Raw genomic sequence first — 16,317 nt, 5'->3', positions numbered from 1 at the left:
GTGGGTCTAAAGGTAGCAGCTTTTTTAAGTAGTTAAATGACACTTTAGCCTTCAGCTGTCTGCATATTTAAAGGGGCCAGTGCATATTTCTGCCCCATCCAGTTTCCATCTGTTCCTGAGCCCCGGTCTCACAGGGCTTCATGTCATGCCTGGAAACCAATTCACTGCGAGAGTAATGCATCTACAGTAAAGATGGGAACAGACAGTGAGCAAGTGTTGCTAGGCAACAGAGTAGAACGGAGCGTACGTTCTGCTTTCTCTTCTCACTCACGCACAACTAGTGTCTCTTTGTTTGCGTCCTCTCCTCTGTCCTGCGCCTCCGTCCCAGAGTCAAACACAGAACGGCCGTCAACAGAAAGCATCGAGGGGTGATGTAACCTTTAGCAGAGGTGAAGGGAGCAAAGAGATTCTTGTATGTGTGTTATTCCCAGGAACACCACAGTGTAAAATTGATTTTAATGCTGAGGAAAAGTTACAGGCAGAATAACCACCAGTTGAACACAATGATGGCTGAACTATAGTGAGGTCAAGAGAGTACTTTCCAAAGGATTAAAGTCCATTTGTGGGCATTGATCAAACCCCTAAAAACGCATCTCTGTGTATCAAAGTTAGCTATTTTTCCATGAATATAATTCTTTCCTGTCTTAAATGGGCTTCGATGTAACTCTACACCTTTGCTTCCACCTTCTGTGCTACTCGCTTCAGCTCAAGCACACCAGCTCTCCTCGAACACTGTAAATCTATTCTAACCAATGGCATGTTGAATTGCTGGAGTATTTCAACCAATGCACATTCGAATTGGACTGTGAAAGTCCAAGAAGAAAATTGAGATAAGATACAACACATGACAAAACTATACTAATTCCAAAAGAAATTCTTGTGCCAGGTATTGCTCTGAAAAAACAAATGATATGGCATAAGAAACTCAGGGCCTACAAGTAAAACGCAATGAGATATACGATGAATTGCTAAAATAATAGCATAGAACAGGCTAGAAGGCTAGAATAGGCTAGAATATAACAGTAAAAAGTAATGCTGGCAATTATACAGGGGCAATAATTGCACATGATAATGAGAAAATGAGATTAAATATTATATTGCACCCAAACAATTGAAATAAAAAGGAACTATTGCACAAATTGCTAGGGAACGTCCCATTCTGAAAGTTGACAGAATTGGCTCCTTAGAGTTAATATGAAATTCTGGATGTCTGAAGCCATGCTTTTTGTGACGCTTTGCTCATCATGTGTCTTATAGCGTACACAAACTACCATGCTGACATGTTAACAAGGTAAAAAAAAAACAACAAACTTCAAGGGATATTTAAGGCGCTAAAATCAAAGCAAGGATCATTCAACACCACCATAACTACTTTTATTCATTAATTATCTTCATAGAAAGTGCAAACATAAAGAAAAATAATATTTGGTATGCTCACACTGCTGCAGAATGAACTGTGTCTAGACAACCAAAGCCGGTACTGTACATGTATACATCAGGAATGGAGCGATGGATATAACATTGCTTCTGGCAGCAAAACAGGAAACCATTATCCTGTGTTTGTTAGAAAGTGAGATCCAAAGCAGACAGGGATGCTGGGCCATGATCTGATCTGCTCTGTCTGGAAAATGCATCCAGTTTCCTGCCTGTGATGTAATAATTCAGACATCACTTGCTCATCAGATTTACACGAAAGCTGCCGTGCATGTCAGTTTTTTCTGCATGTGCGATGTAGTTTTCGGTCAGCTGAACCGAGCGTGTGGATGAGAGAGGCAGCGAGAGAGAAGAAGAAGAAGAAGAGGAGGGAGTGGGTGGAGGGTTTTTACAGAGAAGGAAGGAGCGGGAAACGTTAATGCATTCAGGGATGGGACTGAGGCGGCGTGAGAGTGCCGGCAAGGTAGCTGCTTTTGGTGCTGCTATTACTGTGATACACTGCAGCTGCGTACAGACCAGGCAAGCTGTGAAGGCTGCAGATTGGAAACGCTCGTTGCAACAGCACACGCATGCACTCAGGCGCTGGCATCCACGTGCACACACTCTAGGACGCGTCACCTCTGCCTTCACTGCTGGTTTGTGATGTGACAGGAAGGGAAGAGAGTCATTTCAGGGCAAAGGGGGTAGACTACTGCCTGTAAAGGTAGGAACATTTTTATTATTGTGTCTGCAAACTAGCACTGCTGTCCTCCTCTCTCTCTCTCTCTTTTTTTTTTTTTGGATTGTTGCATATTATTGGATATCTGGATTGTACTGTAGTTGTTGTAATTCTCAGGCATGTGGTATATTTTGGGGATAAGACAAAGAACAGTGAGTGCTGCTGAGTTGTTTCTCACCTGAGTAGACTCCAGATTTATAGCAGTGTGTCTGAATCCCTCTCCACTATAAAAACAGCCACATTTGAACTGTACAATAGAAGCTTGCTGGCCTTGAAAAGATTGATTGATTTCCCCCCTTTTTTTTCATTCTTTGGTACATAGCTCCACTTCCAAAATCCGGCAGCGCTGATGCAAGTGTTTCCTTCACACACCAGATGGCGACATGACAGTTTATTTAAATTACTCCTCGTCAAAATAAGATTACTTAGGGGTATCCTGGTGGCTCGGCTGGCTGCGTGCACACACCACTTGACCACGATGCCCTTGGCTCAAATCCAGCTGCCGCATGCTGCTTTCCTAATCCATTCTGCTGTGTCCCTTTAACACAAGGCATCCAAAAAATCCAGTTAAGGAATTCTAAAAAAATCTCGTTTTATTATATGAACTTGTAAAAGAAAACCCACTGCATTTGTCTGTGTCATGGTGGATTAATATTGGTCGATATTAATCACAGTAAAAATTTCAGAGGAGCGTATCAGTGCAGAGTTTAAAGTAGCAAAAGCCTCTATTACATAATTACATGCCGTAACCATCTAAATATCTTAAAATCTTAATAGCTGCACACATTATCTGCTTTGAGTAATAAACTGTTACTCCAGCCTCCAGCAGTTTGAAAGGGATAATGTTTTCGTGTTGTCATGAGTGTTGTACAGGTCAGATAACGCGAAGGAAATTAAGTTCACAGTTTAGTGGGAAATATGAGTCAGCAGCTGATGTCGCTTGCTTTAGTTTTTCCTTTTTTTTTTTCAAGAATAAGTCCATGAAATTGTAATTGTTTAAAAAAAATGAATTCATGCAAGTTTCAGACGACTTTTCTGAGTTAAATGCACCAGAAAAGAGTAAAAATGACTGTGCATATAATATAACATCTGGAATGAGGCTTTATTGTGTGTTACTGAAATCAACAAAGACACACAAAGTAAAAAAAATCAACCAAGCAAACAGTCAGTCGAATCAATAAAGGAGACTATTCCTGTCAGTTTTTGGAAATAATAATGCTGTATTCCTCAATTTGGCTATGCATGACTCAAAATCATGAGTTCAGACGGAGGACAGAGAAACACTGTCACTGTATGTGTTATATAAGATCGGGTGACTAAAATGACACGTAATATTTAAGCAACTTCTGAGATACTGCATACGATACATGCAAACACTTGGAAAATGTGATTATTTTTGTTTAAATCTTTAGTTTCTATGCGCTTGACGCCCTGTGATGGATCTAAAAATGAACGGATCCTCTGATGGTCAGCTCCTCAAGGTGACTGCTGCTGGTTTTTCTCTCTTTGATTCTTTCTGAGGCTGCCTTGTATGCATTTTTTAAAAACTAATTAATTCCCACTGTTCCTCTGCCATCTTTACACGTTCTCGGTCTGCTGCAGTATTTGTATTTTTTGGCATCTTGGTCATGCACATTTGGATGAACTATATGCAAACTGTAGAAGATTACGGTTTGTTTTATCATTACCTAATTACATGTACATGCAAAAAAGCGCATGCATTTGTAACAATTGTAGTTTGTAGAAAAAAATGATCAAATGTGTAATACATTGTGCCTGTTACTCAGTCTCATAGAGGTGAGAACAGATATTATTCCTGGCCAGATTGTTCTTTTGTACTTTTGACTGTGTCCTTTTAATTCCTCCCTTCCCGGCTTACAGTTTGAAGGAGAAGTTGTCAGTATTTTTTCCCCCTGTGGCTCCATCCTGCATGAGTGTGCCATGATTCCTGACTCTGATGCAGCTCCTGTCAGAGCAGCTTTGGCAGCTCCCTTCAGTACAAGGATGATGCTTCCTAACTGGACGGCACAATTGGTCTCTACCCAGCACCGGGCTGCTTACAGTCAGACTGTCTGTTGTGTGGATGCACCAGGTCATCCTTACTGACTAATTAGCAGACCGAATGTAGCGTTGACTTGTGTCAGAGTACAAATACTAAAGTATACTGAGTATTTTCTTGTTTTGCATGTAATGTTAAAGATAAAAAGCCCAATAAATTTGAAACATGAACCACATTTTATTCTCATTCCTTGGGTCAATATATAATTGAGGGACTTTTGCATACATTTAAAAAAAAACAGCAACTGTTTGTTATGTTCGTTATGATTATGTCTTTAAAAATTCCATAATTATTTATTATGGAAACAATCACTTATCAATATAAAACGATTGGATATCACAACAATGTCAACTAAATAACCATCAAATTTAGTAACAACCACCTTCTAATTAGCTAAACAATAATAAAATGAGCTTATTCAGAAATAGTTTTGATTGTGTTCTTTTTATTAAGTTGACATAATCATGACAGATATTTCTTTTTTGGCAAAATATCTAATTTTAGATGGAAAATAAATCACTTTCAACCAAGTTCCTCGTTACAAAAACACCTCTCAAGGAAGTGTGTTAATTCCAGATCACATGACCTGCTCCACATGATGTCATTTCCTCCTGAAGGAAAGACTGGAAGACTCCAAGGCTTTCTGACTTATTTAATATAAAGCAGTGTGTGAGTAAAGTGTGGATTTATGGCATGTCAACAGGTTTACTGCAATATCTTTATCAATAGCTTTCAATTTAAATTGTACTCAATTGTATATACACACGTGGACAAAATTGTTGGTACCCCTCAGTTAAAGAAGGAAAAACCCACAATTCTCACTGAAATCACTTGAAACTCACAAAAGTAACAATAAATAAAAATTTATTGAAAATTAAATAATCAAAATCAGCCATCACTTTTGAATTGTTGATTAACATAATTATTTAAAAAAACAAACTAATGAAATAGGGCTGGACAAAAATGATGGTACCCATAACTTAATATTTTGTTGCACAACCTTTTGAGGCAATCACTGCAATTAAACGATTTCTGTATTTGTCAATGAGCGTTCTGCAGCTGTCAACAGGTATTTTGGCCCACTCCTCATGAGCAAACAGCTCCAGTTGTCTCAGGTTTGATGGGTGTCTTCTCCAAATGGCATGTTTCAGCTCCTTCCACATATGTTCAATGGGATTCAGATCTGGGCTCATAGAAGGCCACTTTAGAATAGTCCAACGCTTTTCTCTCAGCCATTCTTGGGTGTTTTTGGCTGTGTGTTTTGGATCGTTGTCCTGTTGGAAGACCCATGACCTGCGACTGAGACCAAGCTTTCTGACACTAGGCAGCACATTTCTCTCCAGAATGCCTTGATAGTCTTCAGATTTCATCGTACCTTGCACACTTTCAAGACACCCTGTGCCAGATGCAGCAAAGCAGCCCCAAAACATTACTGAGCCTCCTCCATGTTTCACCGTAGGGACAGTGTTCTTTTCTTCGTATGCTTGGTTTTTGAGTCTATGAACATAGAGTTGATGTGCCTTACCAAAAAGCTCCAGTTTGGTCTCATCTGTCCAAAGGACATTCTCCCAGAAGCTTTGTGGCTTGTCAACATGCATTTTTGCAAATTCCAGTCTCGCTTTTTTATGAGTTTTTTTCAGCAGTGGTGTCCTCCTTGGTCGTCTCCCATGAAGTCCACTTTGGCTCAAACAACGACGAATGGTGCCATCTGACACTGATGTACCTTGGCCTTGGAGTTCACCTTTAATTTCTTTGGAGGTTGCTCTGGGCTCTTTGGATACAATTCCAACGATCCGTCTCTTCAATTTGTCATCAATTTTCCTCTTGCGGCCACGTCCAGGGAGGTTGGCTACTGTCCCGTGGGTCTTGAACTTCTGAATAATATGAGCCACTGTTGTCACAGGAACTTCAAGCTGTTTAGAGATGGTCTTATAGCCTTTACCTTTAAGATGTTTGTCTATAATTTTTTTTCGGATGTCCTGGGACAATTCTCTCCTTCGCTTTCTGTTGTCCATGTTCAGTGTGGTACACACCTTTTCACCAAACAGCAGGGTGACTACTTGTCTCCCTTTAAATAGGCAGACTGACTGATTATGAGTTTGGAAACACCTGTGATGTCAATTAAATGACACACCTGAGTTAATCATGTCACTCTGGTCAAATAGTTTTCAATCTTTTATAGAGGTACCATCATTTTTGTCCAGGCCTGTTTCATTAGTTTGTTTTTTTAAATAATTATGTTAATCAACAATTCAAAAGTAATGGCTGTTTTTGATTATTTAATTTTCAATAAATTTTTATTTATTGTTACTTTTGTGAGTTTCAAGTGATTTCAGTGAGAATTGTGGGTTTTTCCTTCTTTAACTGAGGGGTACCAACAATTTTGTCCACGTGTGTATAATATTTAGAAGAATCTGTGTAAAAATGTCATGTGATTTTTGGTTATAGGCAGCCATGTTGGTTTTAGGCCTGAAAACAGCAAAAATGAAAACTATGATACCTATCAACTATGTTACAAAAAGTCCCACAGTTATAAACTGACCCCCTTAATTTTGTTGTCAAGAAGACGGTTACCTGTTTTTGACTTCTTTCTGAGTACAATCAGTTTTTTTGCATCGGTGGTTTTCTCGTCGAAACAACCCATAAATCAGCCCTCACAGTGATGTCCATATGGCTCAGTATCTCGCTCTAAATAGACTGACTGAATGTGTTAGTCTGTCTGTCTGTTTGGAAAACCAACTGTACTGGTTGGCAGGTCCATCCATCTCTCTGTCTGTTCCTGGAAAGTCCACCATATTCCACTGGTGGGCCTATCTGTAGGCTGGTCTGCTTGGCAGATCTGCTGTATTAGCAGGTGGATCTGGCTGTCTTTCTGTCTGCTTGGCAGGTCCCGCATACTGGCTTTGGTAGCTCTTACAGTCTGACATCTTGTCTGCAACTTTGTTTTTAGTATTTGTTTGGTGGAGTGTGAGAGTCTGGCGTACATTCAAGGGGATCTGGTTCTCGTTTGTGTGTGTGAGTTCTTTTCCATGCCAGATACCAAATGTTCTGGTAACATGCTAATTGATATATTAGAATATTATAAACTGATGTTAGAGCCATCTGTTGCTTGGTCTGTCAGGGACCGCTACTAGGAAAAACTGCTCGAAGAGAACAATGGGCTTACGTTTTTACCTCTGCCTTCATTTTCCTCCAAATGGAAATTTAGAAATTTTGGACTGAGAGCCGAGACAAAGATGAAAGGGAACAGACTTCAGAGTAATGCAGCATAAGGTTTCTTTTGTCTAGGGTGATAATGTTTTCCTTTTATAGCTGTGGTAATATTGGAGTGGCTGTGCTATGTAAGTGTGCTTTTTCAGGAGGCAAAGAGGAACACTACACCTCATTTGGGGCTTCAGACTGGAGCGCACCAACATGTTGCCATTTCATTCTATTAATCAGAGACTGCAGCAGAGCATCAAATCCATTTTTAGATTAACATATATGAAGAGTTCTTTCTTCTGACATAAACCAGACCAAAATGAATCCTGCCTCCTGTCTGTGGAGTGTCTTTAATTTCAGGAGGCACAGACAGAATTTACATCCACTTATCCGAAATCAGCTTCCCTCTTACCTCCGCCAAACAGCTGCTTAATTCCTCCGCTATCTGCAACCCCTCCGGTGGCCTCAAAGTGACTGGAAATTGAGGAACCTACAAGATTGACAGCATAGCAGTTCTTTTCCCAAGCAAGACAACTATAAACTCTAAAAGTGCCACCAAATTGTACGAATTAATGTCTTTCAGGAAAGGAGACTAACTGAGAAATAGAAGAAACTCTCCGCAGACCTCAAGAGAATTTTCCAGCCTGCCTATTACAGATATGCAGCATATTTCCACGGAGGGTTCAAGCGACTGGAAATTTGGTTTCAAAGGCTATTTTACGGCATCAAGAAAATTTCTAAGGAGGAAAACACTGATTGGCAAATCCTACTGAGGCTCAAAAACCTGTGGCAGCAGCAGCTTCATTTTCAGGCCTGGTAATCCTTTTCCTGTGACTGACCCCATGGGATGGAACTAGTACATCGCTGTAAGCTGGATTGACAGGAACCTTGCAGACTGTTTCTGTAACTTTTATTAACAAAGTGCTTGCTTCCTAACTTTTCGAACGGCCAGCGGCTTCCAGACTGAACGATCTCAACAACTGTTTGATGAATTGCTAGATAATTTTGTACAGACAACAGCCTTAACTTTTCCTGTTGTGCCACCATGGGGTTGGAAGTTTTTGGTGAAATATCCCAGTAAACTTTGGTGCCGATATCCATGATGACCAGATAATGAGTTCTAAAATTGTGGGGAGGCTCTGACTTTTTCTTTAATGCCACAAGAAGGTCCAACTTCTAACTTACCCAGTGAAATATTGCTGCATCAACTTGACAAATGCATTAAGCATTTATAGACAAATGCTCTGATTTTTGTGATCCCATATGAGTATTTCTATAAGATCCAGCAAATGTCTGGTTGTGAGTGATTGCCATAACATTTGGTTGACACATCCATGTCCCCACTGAAGATGAATTTTAATAGCTTTGTTGATTTTGTCACTTTTCGTCTTGCAGGTTAAAAACTTCACTTCACCCATTATTTTGTGTTGAGGCCAAATACTTGCAAAACTAATGATATTTAGCTGTACTTTGTGTAATAAATGAAACATTATACAGTGTGTTCACATTTGTATTATGCTCCCTTTCTTAAACTACAGCTGTAAACGTGGCTTTAGCCTATTTTACCTCATAATTTCAGAGTCTAAGACACAGTAAGGGCACACAAAATGTCCAAAACTGGTAAATACCTTTGGGTTTTGTCTTGCAGTTAAGGTATGAGGTTTCATCCCAGCAAGCTGCAGGACACTCTTCTGCCTACAACGTGGGCCGCTTTCGACTGCTGGAGGAGAAGAACCGAGCTCTGAAGCTTGAAGTAGCGACGCTTCGCCAAGAGAAACAACAGTATCGTAAACTGGTAGGCTTGTTTTGTCGTTTTCCTCACACAGACACGCACACAACCCGCGTTACGCTGCCACTTCTCACTGCCAACACACCCGTATTCGAAATGACAGCATTTTGTTTGCGCTTGCAGATGTCACATTTAATGATGTCTGTCTTCATGAATGCAATATACAGGTCAATATATAACTGAGGGACTTTTGAAGTCCATGGGATATATCTTGCATACATTTTTATTAAAAGTTGAAAAAACTAATGTCTTTTACGTTCATTATGATCATGCCTTTACAAATTCCATAATTATTTATTATGGAAACAATCATTTATTAGTAAAAAAAATAACTGAATATCACTAAAATGTCAACTAAGTAACCGTCCCAATTTAATAAGAACCTTCTAATTAGCTAAACAATAATAAAATGAGTTTATTCAAAAATGATTTTGATTGTGTTCTTTTCATTAAGTTGAGATAATCATGACAGATATTTCTTTTCTGGCAATATATCAATTGTTATATGGGAAAAAACCAAATTATCCATTACAAAAACCACCTCTCAAGGAAGTGTATTAATTCCAGATCACATGACCTGCTCCACATGATGTCATTTCCTCCTGAAGAAAAGACTGGAAAGACTCCAAGGCTTTCTGAGTTATTTAATATAAAGTAGTCAACAGGTTTACTACAATATCTTTGTAAGTAACTTTCAATTTTTATTGTACTCAATTGTATATATAATATTTATAAGAATCTTTGTGTAAAAATGCCATGTGGTGTTTGGTTATAGGCAGCCATGTTGATTTTAGGCCTGAAAACATCAAAAATGTCAACTATGATACAAAAAGTCCCACAATTATATACTGACCCGTACATATTTAGTGATATATTTTACCTGGAGGATGTTATTTTTCACTAGAGAAAGTCAGTGAGCGTGCTGCGTTGTAGCTTTTATTCTTCAAGGATGCAGCTGCCGTGTTGTGACTCGTGTGGCTCCTGTGCACATACAGTACACTGGTCCTGGTTGCACAATTACGTGGTGTACGCTGTGGTGTAAAACAGATAAGGGAGACATGTGATTTGGTGTGTGCTGTGCATGCGAGTCTATGTTTGCAGAACCACTTGCATTGTTGTTTGCGCGGTATGTTCGTGCATGCGTTTGTGTATTTAGTGGATTTGTCCTTTGGAGGCCTCCTCCAGGTGGTCTCGGATGGCAAGGTGTGTGTGAGCCGTTGTCTTGGCAACTCTCCCATTTGCAGGAGTGTGGACATACTGGCAGAGGGGAACTGACAGAGCATAATGGCTGCTTCTGTCATAAGCCTCAGTGGCTTGAAATTAGCTTCGGTTAACTAGAAATCTGCATGCAAGCTTCTACTGATGGCGTGTTTTCATATTTTAACAACTACTGTGGACAATAAGTAAAAGAATCTGCAACATGTGTACGAAAGTAGATGCAGAACAAATGAGGACATAAACATCCTCTCTGTCATCACTTTCTCCAGCTGAGAGCAATCATTGTTGGTCAAACTCTCAATCCTCTCCTCATATGACATGTTTTTCTCTTTTTTTAAACAATATTTTTGGTGAATGTTCTGCCAACTTATTTACCATGCATAGCCACCTAGATTAGCAAGCTTATGTAATTACATATGTGTGTGTGTGTGTTCAGACGTTTTTATTTTTATATTTTTAAAAAAAAAGGAGATACTGTGAGGAGGCGGTGCAGCTGGATGCCCGACAGTCTTTTCGCTATCGCTGCTGACAGCTTCACTCGCACAGACTGCATCATGGTCATTCATGCAAAGACAGACTCAGCTATGGATCAGTTAGGCTGAGAGAAGCTCAGTGATGAGAACTGGTTCATTCTTCCATATTTGCTCAAGCAGATATACTGTGGGCTTACACTTACTCTGTTAGTCTTTGGTGTAACACTGAGACCTAAATTCATTGGGTGCCTCAGCTAAGTTTCTCTGTGTGTCCTTTCATTTCATTTGCTGTTTTGCTTCCTAACTGGCAAAACAACATAGAGAGAAGGTGGACCGCTTCCCAGGAAAACAAAAACAAACCTTTGGACCAGTTGCCTGGAAACAATCTGTGATGGACAGTCAGAGGAAGGTACCCTAGGTGAGGAATGACCTTCTGTGTGCTGTGTGGCTGCTGCTAAAAGGCCACAGCTGTCTCCCTGGACACCATCCCTATGGCAACAATTGTGTACTGCTAGCAGCTGGCTCAGTCAGACGATGATATGGGCTGATGATATGGGCTGTCCCGGCACAGAGAGGAACAACGTCTAATCAATAGTCCCTAATAGCTGGGTTGTCTCAGCTGACCCTGTAATCTCCATTTTAAGTCCTGCTAATCAAAGATGTGCAGACAAACCGGGGTTAATAATAGTCCAGCATAACGTAATTCAAATCACAACTCAGCTGGAATAATAATACCACCACCGCCCACAGGATACGCAGAACATTCCCAGTGTTTTGACTCACTGGGCTGTTTTAACAGCTGATATTAAAAAGGGCGTGTTTAGTCGGAGCCTTTTCTTCTCTCCTTAATTAAATTTACCTCAGATACTGTTCTTTCAGATGTCCCTATAATTACGTTATTCTCTTTTTCCCTGTACATTTCCCATTCCATCCATTGTCCTCTGACTTAAGAAAAACTCCTGAGTGCTGAAGCGAAACACAAAGAGCTTTTTACTCAAAAACAAAGAAAAAAGAAAAGAGGAAAACATCAGAACAAACATGGACCCCTTGAGATCAAATGCCATGCAACTACATTCAGTTAAACAGGATATGTGTTCCTGGCAGTGTCTAGAAAAAGGATGGATAAAATGGATAGAGGCTATGTGTTCATAATTTGTTTCTGCTGCTTGCAAGTTGTTAAAAAGAACCCAGTTATTATAGGTTTAATGTAAATATTACCGTCTCTCTTCACACTGTCTGCAGAAATATCTGATCATTTAGAGGGTAAAGCTCAGTGGATTTGTGACAAATGCATTTTTTAGGAAACAAGTTCTTTGTAAGAAGAGTGAAAACACACCAGCACACACGCATACACACACTTCCGGTGCTAATCTCTCCAGTGCCCACATCCAGGGTTGATTGAGGCCACTGGTCTGGCCTGGGAAGCTTCATGCCTGCAGTAATTTAAGCAGATACGATGTATATCAGGGAGGGCCGAGCCTGGCTGGGATCAGATTTCTGGCATTTTCTGTGAGTCCATTCCATGCACACAAAATGAGGCACTTTCTTTCTTTCTATTTTAAATGATAACCACAACGAGCTATGATCATGATCATTAGGAGAGTCTAATAGTATAGTTTACCTGAGTGATCCTAAACACAAAAGTTAAAAAAAAAAACTCAAAATTGATGAAAAATACTGATTTTAGTAATGATGTAGTAAGTAAGGAGACACACAACCATTTTTCAATTTTGTAAATGAATAGAGATGCGGAACAAGTATATAAAAATACAAAAAAATAGAACACATAATACACACCAGGAAAAGAAAAAACAAACAAAAGAAAAAAACTGTTTACCAGAGAACCAGGAGTATTACAATTTCTATTATGTCATTTAAAATCTGATCTATATGGGCTGATAACCTCAGTCCAACCATTCCAACATTTCTCAAACATAGCCATTTTGAGTCTCAGAGCAAGTGTTAACTTCTCCATTACATAAATATCATGCACCACAATGAACCAGTCTTCTATCGATGGTGGTTTCCTGACAGCAATTTTTTTGTAATGGCTTTTTTGCTGGCGACCAGCAGAATTCTAGACAAATATATCTTAGGGTAACCAATGAGTTGTGATGGCATCTTACCCAAGTACAAGACCTGAAAACAAAGATCAGTCTTGATTCTTAGAACCTTCTCCATGCTATCTCTGATCATCTTACAGAAGCTGTGAATCCTAGGACACCCCCCAAACACATGAAAATGGTTTGCCCCTACATTTCCTCATCCTCTCCAGCAAGCAGCCTGCCTAACCCTTTCTGAACTGGTTTTATAAAGAATCTGACCATATTTTTCCAGTTAAATTCTCTCTAAGACAGTGAACTGGTTGTTTTCCATTGCATGCCATTCTGATCTTCCCATTCCTCCAACTACATGATAAAATACTGATTTTACCACGACTGCACACTTGGCCTCATTTCTAACCAAATGGAGCTACTGCCAACTGATTTCAAAGTATATTTTTTTGTACAGATTCAAAGCTGCTGTGACATCTTTTCACTACATTTAATCGACATAACCACTATTCATAATATACCTCACAATGCTGCTTCCAAGGAGACTCTTGTCAGTTTTCTCAGAGTTGGGACATAGACGTCTATGAATAATGGCAGAATTGCGTTTGTCTGAGACAATTAGTTACATAAATGATGAGCACTGGCTTGATTTCAGAACATACACTGACACAAATGCCCGAAACAAATTTGCAGTCTGTCTTGTGAGCGCTGAATCATATTAAAACTTAAAAAAAACTAAATTCCGTTGCATTAGGGGGGAAAACGTGCTAAAAATATAGCGCTGTCAGAATGTAGGGCCTTCCTGGATTAATTGAAAATCCCCTTAACCGGATAAAATAATTTTTGGGGGCTAACTGTGGTAGCTATACCTACATTCACACATCCACATGCATGGACATGAGTTCCCACACATAAGCTGATGTCAATATGATATAATTAGTCATTGTGACAAGGCAGTGTAGGCAGTGTGATAGCAAGTGCTGCGCTGTGTTGTAGTTGAAGGCTAAAAGCTGCGAAACTGTCAGGATTACATTTGGAACAGACAGGAAATGGGATAATGGGTTATACGGGGATAAAAATTCAGCCCCACATTTCATGTATGTAGAATCTAACAGTGGTTTCAGTAAATGTTACATGAAAGCACTTCAATAAAATCTGAATTCCTCCTCGGGGGCTCCATAGGATCACTACTGTGGAGTAAAATTAAAGAAATGATTCTCGTCTGAAACACTGGCTCCCCGTAGGTTTGAAAAGTGGCTGTTAAATGTTTGTAGCATGTCTGATACTGAAGATAGAACCCGTGGTCACTTTGATAGATGTGATGGAGCAGATTCCCATCAACATTATTATCATATGTGTGTATTTTCAGTCAGGACTCTGTTAAATCAGTGTCATGACATAAACTGAGGAGCAGAAGAGAGGAGAGTGGATCTATGTGTGGCGGCATCCTTCCAATAAACCGTCCTTATTGCTCTAAAGATGTCTATTTCCTCTTGTAAGTGATACCTTTCCTCCTGACTGTGGCCTGCACTGATGGAGCTGATGGTTGTAGCAGCGCTGATTAATTCAACAGGGTGGATTTCTGCAGCTCGCTGCACACACGTATAGTTGGAGAGAGAAAGGAGGGAAATTGAGCAGAGGAGGAGGAGAGAGAGAGAGGGAGAGAGGAAGAGAGAGAGAGAGAGGGAGAGTGTGGAAGAGAAAAGGAGAAAATGATGGAGGAAGGGTGTTAAGGAGGAGGATCTTCGGGGGTGGGGAGACAGTGGAGAGGAAAAGGGAGGATAGGAAAGAGAGCGTGTGGAGAGGGGGCGGAGGAAAGAGAGGAAGAGAGAGAGACACACTCAGGCCCCGGAGCTGCTACTGATGCTGCTGCTGCTGCTGCAGCCGTTTGACAATTCCCCACCCATACAGAGCACGGAAGCAGGGAGGAGATCAGCAGCAACGAGGAAGAAGGAGTAAAGCGACACCTCAGGAAAGATGCTCCTGTGCTAAGCCTGCACACACGGTAAATACAAATATCCTTTGTCACCCACTCCGCTTTGTCTCCACTGCTGCTGCTGCTGTTTCTCTGTCTCTGCATCATTTGGCTCAAGTGTGTTTGATTTAGCTCTGTTGAGTCCTATATATAGTGCACAGGGTTAGCATAGCCAAGCAGCTGGGGAAAACCTGTCTGTGCAGTTGCTGCAGGAGGAGACAGATGTGCACAGTGAGCTGGAAAGGAGAGGAGGATTTGTACATTTTGTCTCTTCTGGGACTTAATGAAGAAAAGCAACATCCAGCTTCTCTGTTTCCTGACTGAAGCAGAGCCACCTGTTTGGACGATGTGTGTGTGTGTGTGTGTGTGTGTGTGCGGTGTGTGTGTGGAAGGGTGAAGGGTGGGGCTACAGTGTTATGCTTCTTATGATGCTGGGTGAGAATATGAGCATGTGAGGATACATGCGATCACTTGGACGTCTCATTGCGTGTAGGACAGCGCTGCCTGGAATTATTTGCGAAACAACATCTGTGGACACATGTTCACATGATCACTTAAAGACACAGGGAGAGAGGAGGATGTGTGGTGCTTTGTCAAACAAATTGATTTTGTGTGAGTGTGTGTGATTGGCTCCGGTAACCTGAGCTGTTCCTGGTTCCTACCTGGTGAAGGGTTGCCAGGTGTTGGTGATGAATATTAACCCGCTCGTGGCTGACTGATATTGTGAGGAAAGCCTAATTGTGTTTGTGTGTGTGCATGGCAAAAAATATTCTGCACACACTCCAGGTACACTGACAAGTAGCAGAATTTTCACAGTGCAATGCAATCATTTTGCAGTAAAGTCTACTTTCATGGAGGCTGTATGTTCAGTTTTTGTGGAAACTGTTTTAGATTCAGCTGTATGGCATTTTGGGAGGCTGCTCTTTTTGGTGGAGTTGAGCTGTATTGCCGTATACTGAGTAGTATTTCTAATATTTTGACAACCTAATTTATAACATTGAAGACACACTCAGTATTAGATATTATTCACCTGTCCATACATGCAACACATTTTCCTTTGTACGCTAATCTATCAATTAAGTGGTGTGTTTGTGGTTATAGGGACAGTATGTTGCACAAGCTAACAACCCACTCTTTATATTTGTTTCTTTTGCTTCTGTAAGTGTATTTTTCCCCATGGGATCACTTGTGTGGTGGACAGAACTAACGTTTAAAGAGCTCATTACTGGTGGTCAGTGAAAATGTATTTCTGTGAAAAGGTTACATGGAATGTTACGGCCACCAGTGTATGTGTGCCGTTTGATTCTTGAGATGGTGTTCCTGTTGGGCCTTTGTGTGGGGAAGAGTTACATGTGTGGGTTCAGCTGTGGTTGTTTCAAAGTCTCTAGGAACCCAG

At 40.4% G+C, this 16,317-nt stretch overlaps 1 protein-coding gene across 6 annotated transcripts in view; it reads left to right on the top strand.

Moving 5' to 3' along the window:
• Positions 1–16,317, top strand: part of rimbp2a (RIMS binding protein 2a) — a 72,563-nt gene that overhangs the window by 4,191 nt on the left and 52,055 nt on the right. For 5 of the 6 annotated variants that reach the window (XM_051938980.1, XM_051938982.1, XM_051938981.1 and 2 more), the window contains exon 3: positions 9,061–9,207. In XM_051938980.1, the coding sequence (XP_051794940.1) occupies positions 9,061–9,207 (147 nt within the window). Of the gene's footprint in view, positions 1–9,060; positions 9,208–14,609; positions 14,952–16,317 lie in introns of those variants that run through there. The other variant, XM_051938984.1, reaches the window with a different exon arrangement.

Source organism: Acanthochromis polyacanthus, chromosome 18, assembly GCF_021347895.1.
Source record: "Acanthochromis polyacanthus isolate Apoly-LR-REF ecotype Palm Island chromosome 18, KAUST_Apoly_ChrSc, whole genome shotgun sequence".
NCBI lineage: Eukaryota > Metazoa > Chordata > Actinopteri > Pomacentridae > Acanthochromis > Acanthochromis polyacanthus.
Note: the sequence above shows the minus strand (reverse complement) of the source record. Positions and strands in the feature narration are given on the sequence as shown.